At 36.1% G+C, this 17,994-nt stretch overlaps 1 protein-coding gene across 1 annotated transcript in view; it reads right to left on the bottom strand.

The window, feature by feature from the left end:
- The window catches only part of GPD2 (glycerol-3-phosphate dehydrogenase 2), a 124,823-nt gene that overhangs the window by 80,993 nt on the left and 25,836 nt on the right, over positions 1 to 17,994 (bottom strand). The window contains 1 exon segment of the mRNA XM_015596579.1: positions 13,714 to 13,823. Coding sequence (XP_015452065.1) covers positions 13,714 to 13,815 — 102 coding nt within the window. The 5' untranslated portion in view covers positions 13,816 to 13,823.

The raw sequence follows: 17,994 nt of genomic DNA, 5'->3' as shown, positions 1-17,994 counted from the left end.
ATAATAATAATAATAATAATAACATGGCTCTTATATGTTTCTAGTAACCACCTTAAAAATTCTTGAGAGACCCATATATCCTTGTTTTGTCTACTGCTTCACCTCCTACTCACTCCTCAACTCACTGTAATGTGAATATCACGTATATACCCTCATCACCACCACCACCAAAACTGGCTAATGTTCACCATGCTGCTAAATCCAGTGAGCACTTTCCATCCCTCAGTTTAGTTGTCATCTTAGCACACACACAACTGTCCACTCACCTGGGCATCTGGGAGACAAACTTCTTTGTTGAGATATTCCTTTCTCTCCCTCTCTCCCTCTCTATCTCACATGTGTGCATGCACATGCACAGTGCCTCTTTTAATCATTCTCTTCTAATTTCCTCTGGATGCTCCTCTACTGCCCAACATTCTCTTGGGTCCGTCCTAGTCTCTCTTCTCAGATCACTAAAAACTCTCTCTCTCGAGAATCTCTTCTACCTCCATATCGTCAGGTATCTTTTATATCACATTGATACCAATTTTGTTCCCCTATTCCAGGACCCAGATATCAAACTACCTACTTGGCATCTCTATTTAGATGTCTCGTATCTATATCTCAAAATTGAACTGATGACTTTATCTCATCAAACTTTTTTCCCTGTCAATGTTCCTCATCTCAGTTAAGGTACCATTATACATCTAGTTGCTTGTTCCACTCTCTTAAATCCCATAAATCTGATTAATCACTGAGTTCTATAAGCTCTGCCTCCTAAAAAAATTCTCACGTCTAGTCGCTTCATCTTCATGGTCACCTTTCAAATCAAGGTATCTTCTCTTTCCGTCACACAAATCTGATACCCTCCTACAGGCCTTCACACATTTACCATGATTGCTTCCAAGTCATTCTCTACCCTGCTGCTGGGTAATCATTTTAAAACCCAACAAACATCATTTCCATGTATAAAACCCTTCAAGAGCTTCCAATTTAAATTAGGTTAAAAGTAAGTATCTTTACTCCAATTTCCAAGATTCTTCACAGTCTTTTAGAGTAGACAATAACAAGTGCTGGTGAGGATATAACACAATTGGAACTCTCTTACAATGCTCGTGAAAATACAAAGTGATACAGCTATTTTGGAAAATGGGGAGTTTCTTATAAAAGGAAACATGCATGCAACAAGTAATTACCCTCTTAGGTAATTGCTCAAGAGAAATGAAAACCTGTTTTAATACAAAAACCCATAGGTCATGTTCACAGTGGCTTTATTTATAATTGCCAAAAATTAGGAAAATCTCAAACATCCTTCAACTGACTAAATTAACTGTGGTACATTTATGCAATGGAGTAATAATTGACAAAAAAAAAAGAAACTACTGATAGATGTAACAACATGACTGAATCTCAAATGCATTACATTAAGTCATGGGTTGGCAAATCATAGTTTTCCACCCAAATTTGGATGCCACTTATTTTAATAAAGTTTTATTCAAACATGACCACAACATAGCCCATGGCTGCAACAACAGAATGAGCAGTTCCAACAGAGACTCTATGGCCTGAAAGTCTAAAACATTTACTACTTGGCCCTTTACAGAAAAGTTTGCCAATCCCTGTGCCAAGTGTAGGAAGCTACACTCAGAAGTCTACATATGGCATGATTCGGTTTCTATGATGTTCTGTAAAAGGAGATGCACAGGGTCAGAAAACAGATCAGTGATTGTCTGGGTCTGGGGTGGGGGAAGGACAGACTGACCACAAAGAGTACAGGAGAACTTTTGAGGATGAAAGAAATGTTCTATATCTTGGTCATAGTGGTGGTTCCACAACTGTGTGTACTTGTCAAAACTCACAGAACTGCATACTATAACGAGTGAATTTTACTGCATGCAAATTACACCCCAGATTATACATCAATAAATTTTACTTAAGTAAAGATATAGATAGCCTTATGTGCAAGGCATTATTATAAAAGTTTTACTTTTTCTACTCATTCAATCTTCACAATAGCTCCATGAGTTAGGTACCATTATGATCTCATTTTACAGAGTGACTAAGACAAAGAGAAGTTAAATAACTGGCCCTGATTATACCACTGATATATGGTAGAGCTGGGAACTGAACCTATGCACCCTGGCAATAAACACTGAGTTTTACATTGCTATACCATGCTGACTCTACATGTAATTTGAGAAAAAAAAAGAAAGAAACAGACTAAATAGTTATAATGAGATGAGATATCACCAGTTGTCAAAGGCAGAAAGTTTTTTTTTGTTGTTTTTTTGGTCTTGTTGTGAAGGTTTTGCTGAACAGTCCTTCCAAAACAAAATTTTTTTAAAAATAAGGCACTATTGAGGGTAATTTATTTAATTTCTGACACTACATTTAAAATAACATTTTATTTTTGTTTATTTTTTTCATAAAAGCTGGAAAGTGTTGCAACTGAGAAGCTAAACACCAAGTTTATTTTAGAGGCAGTAAACACAGCCTAAGGCCCTACTTCTAATTATGACAAGAGAAAGACTCATTTTGGCTTCATATGGCTTTGAGTCACAAAAACACATCTGCACCCTACCTTCTCTAGAATATGTTGATTGAGGGGAAATAAAAGCAGCAGGCATAAAATAGTAGCGGTAAGTAACTGGCACACTCAAGAAAAGAGGCCTTTGTGCTCTGAATCTTCTCAGACCTGCCCTTTTCTCACCCTCCTTCTTTCTAAGGCAGTTTGATTAAAGAGGAATGGGAAAGACAGGCTCCATTAAAGGACTGATCCAGAAATTCTGGGAGAAGCCTTGGAAAGGCACCATGCCCTAAACCACTTGAGAGACCAAAACGCACATGTGTCCTGAGAAGACACCAGGCCCACTGTACTTACTCATCCAATCGATAAGTATTGGAGGCCGTCAAGGATTCTATACACTGAAGGACAAAACAAAAGATAAAGAGGAAATTGTAATATTGCTTAATAGGTGGACTTAAGATAGAGAAGAAGCTACAAGAGCCACAGGAGGCACCCCCAATCCAGACCTGAGAAGGTTTCCTAGAAATGATAGCTAAATCGGGTCAAGGAATATCAATAGACATTAACTAGGAAAGAATACTAGGAAAGAAGTAGGAATAGCATGTGCTAAAACCAAAAGTCCTCCTAGCGAATAGGTCAGCACACTACTTTCTTAAAAATATGAGCTATATATCCAATAATTTAAAATTACCCTATTTCATGTAAAAATTAGGATTTCTATCTGAGATAAATCTGCTGAAACTGAACAGCATTGCTACCCTTAGGCGGGGCTAGTGCGCTCTAGTTAAACCCAGGACTCCCACTTACTGGCTTCACATGTCATCTTACCAGCCTGGTCCCTGTAAGCACAGAAGTTTGCCAGCCCTGGCCCTGGCTTAAGACAGGACAAGCCCAGTACTACCAGATTTAGGATCTATTTCTTAATTCAGGTATTGATGCCATTCGAAGAAAGGAAAGCCAGACACAAAGCTGTCTTTTGCCTAGCACTGTTCCAACCACAGCTCTCAAACAAAAAATTCTTATCCTGGAAGAATTAGGAGAATATCTAATATTTAATATTATCTTGATGTTATTATTGCTAATTATATTTAATTATGATGGGCTAGGAAGAAATAGATGTTTTTATTAACTTGTAAGCAAATTTTCATCTACATTTGAAAAAGATAAAACTCCTCTAGCATTCTGATAGCAAACATATAGCTTTTGTCAAGAGAGTATCACGCTGAACACCGGCATAGAATCGAAAGCCAAGTTCATAATCTCTGAGAGTTTACATTCCAGAGAACAGAACAGGATTCAGAATGAGATCAGATTTACTATGTCTCTGCACCATTAGAATTGCAAATTAAAAAAAAAAAAAAAATCCTAGACATTTGCAACTTCGGGTGAGACCGAAAACAAGATCTAATAATTAGTGTCTATTTCTGAAAGAAGTGCATATTTAAAGACCACAGGCAATTAACAACCAGGTTGTCCTGTAATCATGTAGAGTAATAATTGGAGTATAAAGTAGGGTTTCATGCAAATCACTTCATGCTGCAACCACCACTCTCTCTCCCATGTTATGTGATTCAATCACATATTGATAATGGAACCTTTATGTATTTAAGGGAAATTGGTTTTGTATTTTGTTGTCACTGAAATAGACTGACTATATTTGTATATTCCTGGAAAGAAAAAGCAACAAGCATCTCCCTACAGTGAGATTTAAGATGTTTTAATGGTCTTCACCTCCTGAATCACTTTTGTGATTCTAAATAATGATGTTTTTTCTTGTACATACATATATGACAATAAGCAACATTTCTCAATGTAAACATACATAGTGAGGAATTCATGATTACTTTGTAGAAAAAGTTGCAAATGTGTAGACTGTCATCTCCATTGGGGACCAGGCAAGAGAAAACAAGACCAAGTCCATCCTTCTGGGGCAGCTGAGAACAAAGCTCTAGTTCACCTTGAAAGTGCTATCCAGCCTCGAAGTGGCTGGGATGCCTTTGAGAAATCACAGAGAAACTCTTTTAATAGCAATCATAATTATCATTATAAAACTTTATACAGCTGAAAAATAGGGGAAACCCTTTGGCTCTGTCTAAATCTCCAAATAAATTCACATCATAATAGACTACATGATTTGCAGTGTGAGGGATATATTTTATCGATATGAAAATAACTGTTTTAAAAACATAGAATATGTGTTTGTAGATGTCTTAACTTGACATTGCTTTCAATTCCAATAGTGTGCTAAGAATTAGAGGATCTGGAGAGAAAGTTCGAAATGAAGGAGGGCAGACAGAGAAGAAGACACAGTACTATCACTTGCCTGGTCGCTGCTATACCACACTCTTTATTTAACACGTTAGCTCCTTTAGGTCTCACAATTACCACAGAGGAGAGGCATCGTTTGACCAGTGAGGAAACTGAGTTTTGTTATTCCTTGGGCAAATAACTGAGAGAATTAGAATTTGATCCCAGGTTTGACTCAAAATCGCATATTCTCAGCTCTACTAGGTTATCTTTGCCTATATGTGTGGTTACCTGGACCCCGAATCCACCAGCTTCTCTGGCACCAGCAATGCAGGGAGCTGTTGACGACAGCCAGTATAATCAGAATTCGTAGCGAACCTGCCTAGATTGTAGCCAGTCATACTGGACAGTCAAATTGACACCTAGAGTTCCATGAACAGCACTTTTCCTTACAAATGTCCTTAACGTATACATCTGGAATTGGATACAGAACTAAAACAAGGCTCACTCTTCCTCCATTCCTCTCAGGTGAATAAAACGGTGACCCGATGAACCAAATGACTGTTTCGAAGCTTTACAATCCAGATGGCCCTTAGCCACATTTTAACCTTATGTCCAAAATAGCCTAGGGTCATATTTGTGATGCACACATTTCATTTCTCTGAAATAATTCAGAAATAATTCAAATATATGCATATTTATAATAAGTTTGTACTCACAAGCTTATAATTAGATCTCAGAATATCTTTGTCAAAAAATCACAAATTGCAAAATAAAGCAAGGAAAATTAATATTGCCTAACGTATCTTAAAGTATCTATGTTCTTCTTAATTTGTAAAACTCTACCTAGAGGAAATGTTCCTGACATAAACACAACGACAAACAGGAAGATGGCGAGAGGGAAGCTGAAGGACTCTCCCCAAAGCATTTATAGAAAGTTTCCTCGGTCCCACAATATCCCTAAAAAGTTTCTTAGAGGCCTTAAAATGAATAAATAGTTGAAAATGAAATGCAAAGTCAAATCAAAATGAATGTCAGTGTTGCTCAGTTAGCAACAGCCTAGAAGCTCACCAGCTGTCAACGCTAATCATAGCTCAGTCGTTGACTCACTGTGTGACCTATAGCAGTACAGTTAACCTCGCTGATTTTGTATGCCAGCAGTAAAATAGCATCACAAACTCCTAGAAGGCCTGATGTGAGTTAGAACTCAAAGATATTGCCATGGCCCCACTTTGGGAGCTAAGTGTTAAATAAAAACCAAAATTATAAGGAAGATGATAGGATGCTCTTCAAAGAACATTTCCAGCTCTGTCCGCATAATTTTAGTGCTTTAATGAAACATGCCTCTGAAGAAACAGTTAACCATATAGAGTAGTTAAGAATAGTTTCAACTGGCCTTATCGAAATTACAGTGTATTCTGAATCCTCATCAAGCTTTAGATATCAGACACAGCCTCAACAATTTGTTGTGTTTCTGGGAGAAAAACAGTTCTTCCAGGAATCAATCCCCAGGTGCCCAGGGTTTAGAAACCTGGGTATAGATTCCTGGAAGCAAATAGGTGATAGAGTCTTTGGCGTAAACACTTACAATAAAACTCCCATCAAAAGAAATATAGCTCATTCGTCAACTACATTAGAAACTAAAGATGTAATGGCTGGAGCTTAACAAAAATTCTTCCAGAGATCACTATAGAATTACATTTCCCACTCTCCCTTACAGTTGGCTGGAAATGATCCAGGGGGTCAAAAATCTCTATAAGCTGGCAGAGCCACTAGAGTAAAGGGACAAGTTCCTAAATAATTGCAAGAAACAAGCCTCCAACCCATCTACATTGAACTGTAATTTGAGCAAGAAATAAACTTTCACTGTGATAAACCATGAGCTTTGGAGTTGTTCATTACATCAAATGGCTTACTCTACTTAATACACAAATACAAGAAACATTTAGCGTCACAGCCCAAGATTCACAACTTGCCTGCTTTGTATGTACTCCATAAGTGGTTCAGAATTTTCCTCTGATGAGAGTCCCATCATTTATGGAAAAATAAATCCAAAATGATAATGCTCCAAAAAGACAGATCATCAAATGCAAGCCCCATCAAACCATGGTACAGAGATATTTCACAGAATGCTGATGTTAACGGCTCTGTAAGCAGGCAGGTGGAACCAAGAACCCTATTATTCAATGACTGGTCCTTTCTCCTCCTAAATATACATTCTTCATACGGTATCTAACAATATAGTTTCCACCTAAACATTAAAATCAACCAAAATGAAGACTGTTTTAAGAACAGCTGCTATTACAGCCCTCTATAAGATTTTTTAAGGGAAGAGCTGTTTATGAATCTATGAAAAATGCCTCTGGAAATGGAAGGTTATTTACTCGGAGAGAACAAACAAGTCTGGTAGCCTAAATTGACTCACGAAGTTAAAAGCAATCTGGTAAGCATAAAGCAAACAAGTCATATGATAATTTCAGCTACATCAGTGCTTAGGAAGAGTTATACTAATTTCAAACACACTTTATGCTTTAGCTTAGGAATGAGAAGAAAAATTACAACCGAGTTTAAATTCTTAATGAAATTAAGTGCGATCAAAAAATATATAGTTATGTTCCATCAAAGATACTACTGAAAAGTGACGCTTAATTCGTGTTTTTATAATTTAAATTTTCTAATTGACCTTATATCCTAGATGCTATGCTTAGGATTTTATGTATAATTTTTTTTAAAAGGCTTTATATTTTTTAGAGTAATTTTAGGTTTACAACAAAATTGAGATGAAAATCCAGGTATCTCCCATATACCTCTTGCCTCCACACATGCATACCAACATCACTCACCAGAATGGCACTTTTTGTTTGTTTGTTTGTTTGATTGATTTTGCCAAGGATGAACCTACACTGACACAGCATAATCATTGAAAGTCAATAGTTCACTTAAGGGTTTACTATTGGTGGTGTGCATTCTATGGGTCTGGACAAATGTATAATGACATATATTCATCATCGTGATATTATACAGAGTAGTTTCACTGCCCCCAAAATCCTCTGCACTCCACTTATTCATCTCTTTTTTTGCTGCTTTGTCCATCTTTGTGGTTCTATGATACTAACAACAAAGGTTGTGTGAGAGAAACTTTTAAAAAAACAACAACAACAACAAAATGTTTAATGAGCAAATTCGTTTTAGCTAATACGAAACTGCCACAGAGTAGGAGAGGGACAGGGGACACGGGGCTGGGGACAGGTCAGAGGAGGCTAATAAGGCTACATAATTCAACTCACTTAACATATCGCCACTATCTTTTTTTCATGTTTCCTTAATACACAAAGCAAAGTGAACTATAGTATTTAGTAAGCCACTCAAAGTATAGTGAATTGCTGTCTCTTACAAAGTGAGAGACTATTTTGCAAAGCATAAAGATCCTGTCATTAACAAACTATTATTATCTCATTGACTTTGGGAAAGAATAAGTTTAATTGCATTCCACCTCAAGCTAAATGATATATAACAATTCTGATTTACAAAAGAAAGTTAGAGCTTTCTAAAAATATTGTTTTTTAATGTTTCACCACAGAATTCCAATAAATAGCATTGTACTATATATTAATTCATGTATCATTAAAGACTATATTCAAATAGCTTTTTTGGAACATATCAGCTATATAAATCAAGTCCACCATAACTCATATAAGCCTAAATAGAAAAAGAAAAGAAACAGTGGGAACTAGGAATTTATTACTTACAACAGGAGAAAAGTTGAAGTCAATAATTGGGATTGTCCACCTTGTTACTGGCTCATCTTCGGATCAGGAAGAAATAAAACAGAAAGGTGCGTGTATAACTGTTTTGTAGCCATCCCCTACAACTTCAGATGAAGGACATACCATTTGCTAGTATCCTCAAAGTCTTAACAAGGTGTCCCTGAATGCAAGGATCTCCAGGGACAAGGGCAACTTTCTTGCTCATGATGCTTTATATTTATATCACCTGGAAATCTAATAATAGCTAATGTTTTTTGAAAGTTTACTATGTTCCAGGAATTCTTCCAGGCTTTATTGCTCTTCAACAAGCCTATGAGGGAAGTACAGGGGGTTGTCCAATACTTCATTTTGTTATAACATTTATGAGATGCCATAGAAATTTAATATTTTTTAAATTAAATTTATTGGGGTGACATTGGTTAATAGCAGTATAAGTTTGAGGTATACAATTCTATAATACATTATCTGTATATTGCATTGTGTGCTCACCACCCAAAGTCTAGTCTCTTGTTATTATGTATCTGACCCCCTTAACCCTCTTCATCCTCCGCTACCCACTTTCTCTTTGGTAACCTTCATACTGCTGTCCATATCTATAAGTTTGTTTCTTCCTTTGTTACTTTCTGTTTTATATCCTAAATGTGAGAGAAATCAAATGGTTCTTGTCCTTCTTTGTCTGACTTATTTTGCTTAGCATAGTACTCTCAAGAACCATCCATAGGAACTTAACTCTTGGTTATATCAATTAGCCTATAGTAAAATTGGTTTCCTTATTCGTCATTTCCTTTAAACTCACAGAACCTATGGAAGACGTAAAGACTTACTATATCACTACTCTTCTCCCCCTTTTACAGACAGGGGGAAATGAAGCCCAGAGGATTTAATAAATTTTCCCATAGTCATTTAGTTCTTAAGAAGTAGAGTTAGGTGTTAGATACAGGCAGCCTGCAAAGACTGCTCCAAAGATCATGCTCTGGTCCTTTCTGTTATGTTGCTCAGGAATAAAATATCGATCAATGAGAATCTCTCAATTCCTTGATTCTAATAATACCACTCCTCACACTGAAAAAGATCTTGATCTCCATTCTCTAAAGCCCACCCTATGCCTATGTCTGGTGCAAGAAAAAAAAAAAAGAAGAGACTTTCATATCCGGGTTTTGAGAAAGCTCTCAGTGGTTCTCAGGCTCCACCTCAGAGTTGGTTCACAAAGCCCACTACACCTTCACAGTGGGTAATGGAAGGAACAAATCTAGCATGTGTTACGTGACAGGGCCCACCCTCAGACCTAAATAGATCTTTGTTACATCAGCCATACCACTGGGGTTAAAAAGAAACCCACATTATCACACCAATGTTTCCAATTACGACCTAGAAGGTATAAAATAAACGTTGAGTCTAAAAAAAAAAAAGTTTCAAGAAATGCCCTTGGTCTATTACAACAAAGACAAAAGCCTGGGACAGTCCTCAGTTAAATCTTTGCACTCCCACTCAATTTTTGCCCCTATTGTCTCTCTGGCCACCCCCATTCTTTCCACCCACCTGAGGAACCCTCATGCAACCCTGACATTCACACTCTCTGCTTCTGCCCCTCACTAAGTCCTACTGGCTTAAAAAATACTCAAGGCCGTCTCTCCTAATTTAAATTTTCTTCTTCATCTATTCCATTCTCCTATCAGCTGAGAATTAGAAAAGGAGGATCTCCCATGAAGTGACACTTTCCTTCCCTGAGGTATTAAGGAATCGCTAGAAGAACACCTTGTTCTGAGAGGAAGATTGGATGTCTTCTAATTAAAAGTTTATTATTAAACAGACCTAAACTAAATACAGAGTGACAAATACCTTGCTCTCAAAAATCTGCACATCGTTGCAGAGGTGTATGCTTACTATGTCTCTGGTGGGACTTAAGCGCTAGGATTGCATATCCCACTATTCAGCCTCCTGTTTCCTGCCACATGGGAGGTCTGGGGAGAGGAAAAATCAAAAAGCCTTTGTGGAAACTTAGTCACATACTTGTGGGTGAGGAAATAAAAGGGGAGAAATGAAATGAATAGGAAGCCTCTCTAAGACCACTCAAAACAGCCCTACATGCATAACTGAAGGAGACCTGGAATGGAGATGCATCATGGCCACAAACCTCCTTCCCTGCAGGTGGGCACAGTCAAAAGATGACCCACATTCATCTCCTTTCCTCTATCATCTTCCTCACTGGAACTAAAGATTTAGGTTGCCTAGCTCCTGAAGAAAATAATTCTTAATAATAATAATAATAATTGATAATAGTCTCTCCTTATACAACGATCTCCATCCCTTCTAAGTCTGACTTCATCTCAAAAAAAAAATATATATATATATATATACACATATACATATACATACACACACACACACACATATATGTAGAGAGAGAGAGAGAGAGTGTTCACTTGGGTCAACGTGAAGCATGGGTCTTACAAGTATGAAGAAAAGCCATACTATGAAGTAAAATGAGACAAAAAAAGAAAATCGTTGCTATCATCTTTGACTCCCAACCTGCCCCCAGAAATGCCAACATCTTCACAAATATCTCTCTTTCCTCACCTAGTCAAGCAACTGGGTAAAAAGTAAATGAATCATGTTCAATTTCATTGTTTTCTGTTTAATCAAAAAAGTATATATAATAGTTTTCCTTCCATCCTTTTTCTTGAAAATGCAAGCTAAATTAACTGTAGAACTGATTTTAAAATTTTTGTGAGCCGACCTGGTATCTAATCACTTATAGCACTATCCTATTACCAAACACACTTTAACAATTGATCAACTTTTAGAATCAACTCATTTATATTTAGAATACAACACCTGCCTGTATTTTAGCTTTCTACTGGGAATATATGAGCACAAGTTAGGGGCCAGGGAAGACACAGCTACGGGTACGAGAATGCCAAAAAAATGTTCCTGAACTTCAAGAGCAGAGACTGCTTTCTTATACATCAGCATCTTGGGCTTTCAAAACCAACTTATTCTTTAAAAAGGAGAGTTTATCAGTTGTAATCATCTTAGAAAAAAATATAAAAACACAAGCCAATACTTTAAGCATTGCTCTGTAGAAAAAATGGAGCATGCCTAGTCATACTTAAGGCCACACTTCTATAAAATGTAGCCAAATAAGGGGTATTAAGGGGCAGATTTTTCTTGACTATTTTTGTCAGGAAAAATTTCCCCCCTAGAATGGTTCTGATTGGCAGATATTTTCCGAGAGAAGACAGCTGAGGCCTGTGGTCATTTTATGTCAATGGCTCAAATGAGTTGGTCTTTTCGCCCCCCACGCTTATCTCCCCATTCTCTTTTTGCCAGTCCCTATGGCTACATCTCAACCTGCTACCCAAAATATGCTGATGGCAGTGGCTTAAAGGGACAGGAATCACTGCAAAAGAATGCACACAGTCAGATACATATCTTATGCAACTCATTGATTGAATATGCCTATGGTGATTTTTCTCAAAAACACTTGTCAGCTTAAAATTGTAAATGACTGGAACTGCTGGTATCTGTTTCATTTTGGCTATTAGGGTGGTCAGGATGTCTAACATAGGAAAGAGAAAATGACAAAACGTCCCAGAAATCAACAGACCCTTGTTTGGCTTGATTTTACCAAAATTAACCCTTAACTTAATAAATTGATTGATTGATTGGAGGCAATATCAACTATTTATTCTATCCTTTCTGATTAAAGAGAAATCAAACAAATGAAAAATAGTATTACACAGGTACAAAGTTAAGTTGTAAACTCTGAGGTAGAACACGCTTACTGTGGTTAAGTCATAAACCGTGTACAAATTTAGCAACAACTGAACTCATCATATTAGATGTTGTGACCTTTGGCACTGGCATTTTCCAGTATCGTTTCAGATAGCACAGGTTAAGGATGGCAGAAGTAATCTAATCCATTAAAGCCCAAGTCCTAAACAGAACTGCACTTCTGAAATAGCCTCAACAGAAGTGACACTATTTCACACTCACTTTTAAGGAACCACGAAAACATTTTAAAAGAAAGAACACACTCAAGCATGATCAATGGATAAGGATGAGCTTCAATAACAAGTTAGTCAATTAATAACACTCACAACATACACACCTAGGGAAATCTTTAGGGTAATGTGCTCACAGTAAGACTAAAAGACTTCCATCTTTAAAAGAAGTACTAAAAAGGAGCTGCTTAAAAAAAGAGAAAAAAAAAATTATAAGCTAGTGTATTGATTCTTTCTAATGTGTTTTTAATATGGTATTTCCCATGCAAGACACATGACTCCAAGCAAGTGTCTGGCTCCACTGCCTTGTAGCACAGAGTTACCAAAACAACCAGTGCAAGACAATCATCCATGGCTTAAAGGTTTTCACAAAAAATGTAGAAAGTGAGTAGTTCATAGCGCAGCGACAAATAGCTTCCAAAATTCCTTCACCTCCATCTTTGCATTAGGAATGCACCATTTAGCTGATATCACAAAATGCCCTAACACCATGGGGGACTAACACTAACTACTGAGGTGACTACCAGCATTTCAAGTCTGAAAAGAACAAAACCATTCACCAAAGTAGTTTACTGGCATTAATTTAAACTATGGGAAGGCATAGTTGTAGTGTAAAGGGAAAAAAATGAAATGAAAATAAACTGAACATTTTAAATGATTAAGAAACTTCATACCCATCTCATTTTCATGCTTTCCCCAATAAAAGTTTTACCAAATACCATATAATACTACATAAGTACCTAAATCTTTAAGAAATAAAACTAAGATTCAAAGTAGAGCCTTTTATATAGGCTCTTTCTTTTCCAGTTCCTTTCTCAGCTACCCGCCTTCTAATAAGACAAACCTTTGGCAGGAATATAAAAAGTATCCAGACATTTGAATGAATTAGACAAAGAAAGTCTAAACGAACAAACCCGGCACTTGGAAACGAAGCAGTCTTTTAAAAACAAAGAGCCAAAACAGAGGCTAAATTATATAATACTTTCTGATAAAGAAATTTACTTTTTAAAAATGAGATACACACAGCTCTCAAGGATCATTAAGGCAGTATTCTAAATTAATGTGTTTCAAATCAAGCTGAGACAGTAATTTCTAAGCAAAACCATTAGCATACACATGCCCCATATACAGTTCTTTAACAGATTTAAGATTCAGGTTAAAATCAATCAATACATGTACCATTACTTACTTGTTTCCTTCTGTAATGAGCGAACTGAGAAAGACCTAGAACAGTTGCAAGAGCACCTCCTCCAGCTAGAATAGTCCCTTTCACTGCCTTTTTAAATGCCATGTTTCAGCCTACAAAGAGAAAAAGAAAAAGGAAACAAGAAAAGTTAATTGAGATTTTTATTGTTAACAGTCTCAATAACAGAGAGAGACTGTAGGTAATGAAACTATGTTAAACTAGAAAAGAAAACACAAAATAAGGAAGTTACTAACATGCCAATTTAAATAAAACAATTCGAAAACAATACAAAAACAAAAAAAAAACCTAGATACGAAATTGACTACATAAAATTTAATTCCAACAGGAATTAAAGGAAGAAAAGCAAATGAAGGGACAACTGAGGATACTTAAACAGTATAAAGTCAAGAGAGCTGTGAAAAGAAATGTCATTGTGTATCTGACAAAACTGCATGCTGTCCTTGCAGATTTGTTCAATGGCTAATCCCCTCTACCAGAACTGGCAGAAGTCTTCAGTCACTCAACAAGACAATGAACCTCAGGCCTGCTCCAGGTTCTTTGGAAAGTGTTTAATTCAGACTGTGGTATAACTCCCTTCCTGAGTCTTCCCCCTTCCTAAGGAAGTTCTCACTAGAGCCCAAAGCCCACACACTTACATTTCTATCCCTAAAAGAGTTGACACTTTTCGGATAAAAGATCAAAGGATGGCATGCCTTGATCCTTTCACAAAGTGACAGTTTAACATTGATGTAATTAATCTCTTTCATTAAAGAAATTTAAACAACAAAAAAAGTTATCTTCTAACCAGAGTTGCATGACACCACCATCTCAAAGGAAAACCCTCCAGATCAAGTACTCTTTTGTGCTCACTGCACATTTCTAAATAATGTCTTGCTTTGTGTTAGCTCTTGACTGTCTTTCGCCTTTTTAAAAAGATATATTTCTACTATTAGATTTATGGAATTTTTTTAATCTTTTTTTTTTTGAAGACTTAAATATTCTCTTAACTTTTTCAAAGACCAAAAAAGGAAAAGCATAAAAATGAAAATTCCACCAAAATACTCTTGTCAGGTTTATTCTGCTAAAACAAAAAATAAATAAATAAATAACTCTGTGTGATCACTTAAAAAAATTCTTAGTTAATATTACCTGCCTAAGATTTATATCCTTGATAGCAAGTGGCACACCCACATCTTTCAGGAAAGACACTCCCTATTTTCCTGGATGGGCGGAGGTCTTACCTGTCTGGACAACACAACTTACACTCCACAGATATCTCATGACTAAAGAAAGTATTTAACATAAAGTCAGTTTTAACCTGGGATACTAAAGAACACATAGTATTCTCAATGTAAATTATGATACAGTGAAAATGTTTGGGTCCATATTGGATATGTAGAATCTATTAGCATAACTATCCTAAATCAAGGAATTTCAGTGCAGTTGGTAACTATGATTCCACAGAAATTTCATTTTAGAATAGTACAAATTATACACTAAAATAAAAGTTGGCATTTTTTAAAATTTTATATTTACTCTGATCTCATTCTTTCTGACAAACTCCTAAGTTCTAAGGCTCATCTTGATTATTAAACTCTCACCAGAAAATATTTCACATGCATATTTTCTCTGTTGCTGGAGGTCTCTTCTTTCCCGTCCCTTCTCTATCTTCTCTATATCAACTATCCCCTCTCCCAGTTTATGCAAAACAATTGGTATATGCTGGCTAGGGACCTCCATTCAGTCAACCCTAAACAAAACCTAACGTCCAAGGTTTCTCTGATAGAAAAAACCAGGACTTAGACAATTTGGAGGGTACCAATTTGTGAGAGCTCACCATCACCATTCCTAGTACTGCTGCAAATGTTCACATGGGTGCCTATCACACAATAGAAACCCTGGAAGCCCAGAGAGAACATGCTATCTCCAGGGTGAGTACTCCTGACAATTTGGGACAGAGAATAGAGACTTAGTTCTATTTACCTAAACAATGCATGTGCCCTCCCCATATACACAGCAGCCTGGTGGTCTCTTGGATGTGTTTTGTAGCTGACTGACTTTAGTTCAGTATCATTGCTTCTGTCTTATTGATAATGTCATTGATGACCTCACAAAAGAGCACACGTCAACATAGCCAACTGAGGGTTGTGATATCACAGCCAATGATAATGTCTCAGCAGTGATATTCATTTGGCCAGTTAAGTTTGAAGTTAGTATTTCCAAGGTCCTTGTATTCTTTCCTCACTTTACTATATTGCTTCAATTTCATTTGTTTGAAATCAAAACTTGCTAAAGGGATATTTTCATGGATTTTCTTAATGAGCCACTGATAAGAATGAAAAACTGCATTACTATATTATTTTGCAAAGTTAGCAATAATATTGACTAAAATAATAGTTTCTTTTTTCAATAATTTCATAAAATAACCTATGCGATCATTATTTTTATTGTGATCAACTTCATCTATAAGATCATCTAGCTAGTTATAATGAATAAATCACTATTACAGGTAATTCAAAAACAAAAGCACAGAATCAATTTTACTTGGCCCTCCCAAGACGATGGCGATGATAATGACGGTGATGATGATGATGATGATGAATTTTATAATGATGGCAGTTGTCATTTATTGAGTGTTTGCTAGGTAACAGGTACCATGTTTTTTAATTCTTTATATATATCAGCTCATGTCAACTTCATAATATCCTAATTTCATGCAGTAGGGGATTTGCCCAAGGTCATTCCCTAGTAAGTGACAAATCTACAACTTAATCTATGTTCTTAAGCACTGAGTTTTTCTGTCCTGCCTCTGTTCTCAAAAAGCAATTTCTCTCCAAAAGCCACACCATATTTTGCTGATGTTCCCAAAATAAGGCCCTATTCTCAAACATTCACCCAAAGTGTACAGCTCCCTGACATTAGGATTTTGCTAAGGCAGTGAACAAGCTTCTAGTAAAATATCTACTAGTAACCTTCTGCCAGATAATGTAAGAACTTTGTTTTAATGTTGAAAGAAATTTAAACAAGATATAAACCATATGCTATGAACTACTTGTATCCATCTAAAACATTTCATTCTAAGGAGAAAAGTTTTCACAATGATTACAAGAAGAAAAGATTGTTTCCTTCTAAGTAAAAGCTATAACCAGTAAATTAGCAAAGAAGGGGAACAAATATATTAACAAATCTTAACCTTTTGCAACAAATAGTGTGAGAAAATTGGAAGTGGAAAAGAAAACTGGAGATAGAAAAATCATCCAAAAATAAAATTATCGCAGTTATCATAGCCTGATTGCATGTTTAATAGCCTATAAATTAAATCACAAATCCACTGACTCAAGAGTAGCCCCTGCATTTGCAAAAATCAGTCTGAGCCCTCTAATTCTTCTTAGGAGAACACCAGCCCAACTAAACAAAACCCTAAACAAAAAAATATTCAACTAAATATATCTGAGAAGTTTTCAATTGCCCTCAAGGGGATCATAATCAGTTTTCAAGATTAAATATCAAAGTCTGTCTTGTAACTCTGTCATATAACTGTGCTATATTGAGTGACTGAGTGTTATCTACACTCTGATCAACAAAAGACTCTGAATAGCTAAAGCAATCTTGAGAAAGAACAAAGCTGGAGGCATCAGAATTCCTGATTTCAAACTATATTACAAAACTACAGTCATCAAAACAGTATGGTAATTGCATAAAAACAGACATACAGATCAATGGAACAGAATAGAGAACTCAGAAATAAACCCACAAATAATGGTCAATTAATTTTCAACACAGGAGCCAAGAATATACAATGGGGAAAGGATAGTCCCTTCAATAAAATGGTGATGGGAAAACTGGATAGCCACATGCAAAAGATTGAAACTGGACCACTATCTTACGTCGTACACAAAAACCAACTCAAAATGTATTAAAGATTTAAATGTGAGACCTGCAACAATATAACCCCTGAAAGAAAACACATAGGGTAAGCTCCTTGACGTTGGTTTTAGTGATAATTCTTTGGATTTAACATCAAAAGCACAGGAAATAAAAGCAAAAATAAACAAGTGGGACAACATCAAACTAAAAAGCTTTTAGTTTGTACAGCAAAGGAAAATATCAACAAAATGAAAAGGCAACCTACTGAATGGATAAAATATTTGCAATATCGTATATCGGATACGGGGTTAATATCCAAAATATGTAAACAACTCACATAACTCAGCATAAAATAATCCAACTTAAAAATGGGCAGAGGGATTAAATAGATTTTTTTCCAAAGACATAAAAATGGCC

The sequence above is a fragment of the Pteropus alecto genome, unplaced genomic scaffold (genome assembly GCF_000325575.1).
Source record: "Pteropus alecto unplaced genomic scaffold, ASM32557v1 scaffold3, whole genome shotgun sequence".
Lineage (NCBI taxonomy): Eukaryota > Metazoa > Chordata > Mammalia > Chiroptera > Pteropodidae > Pteropus > Pteropus alecto.
This window is presented reverse-complemented; position numbering and strand designations above follow the sequence as displayed.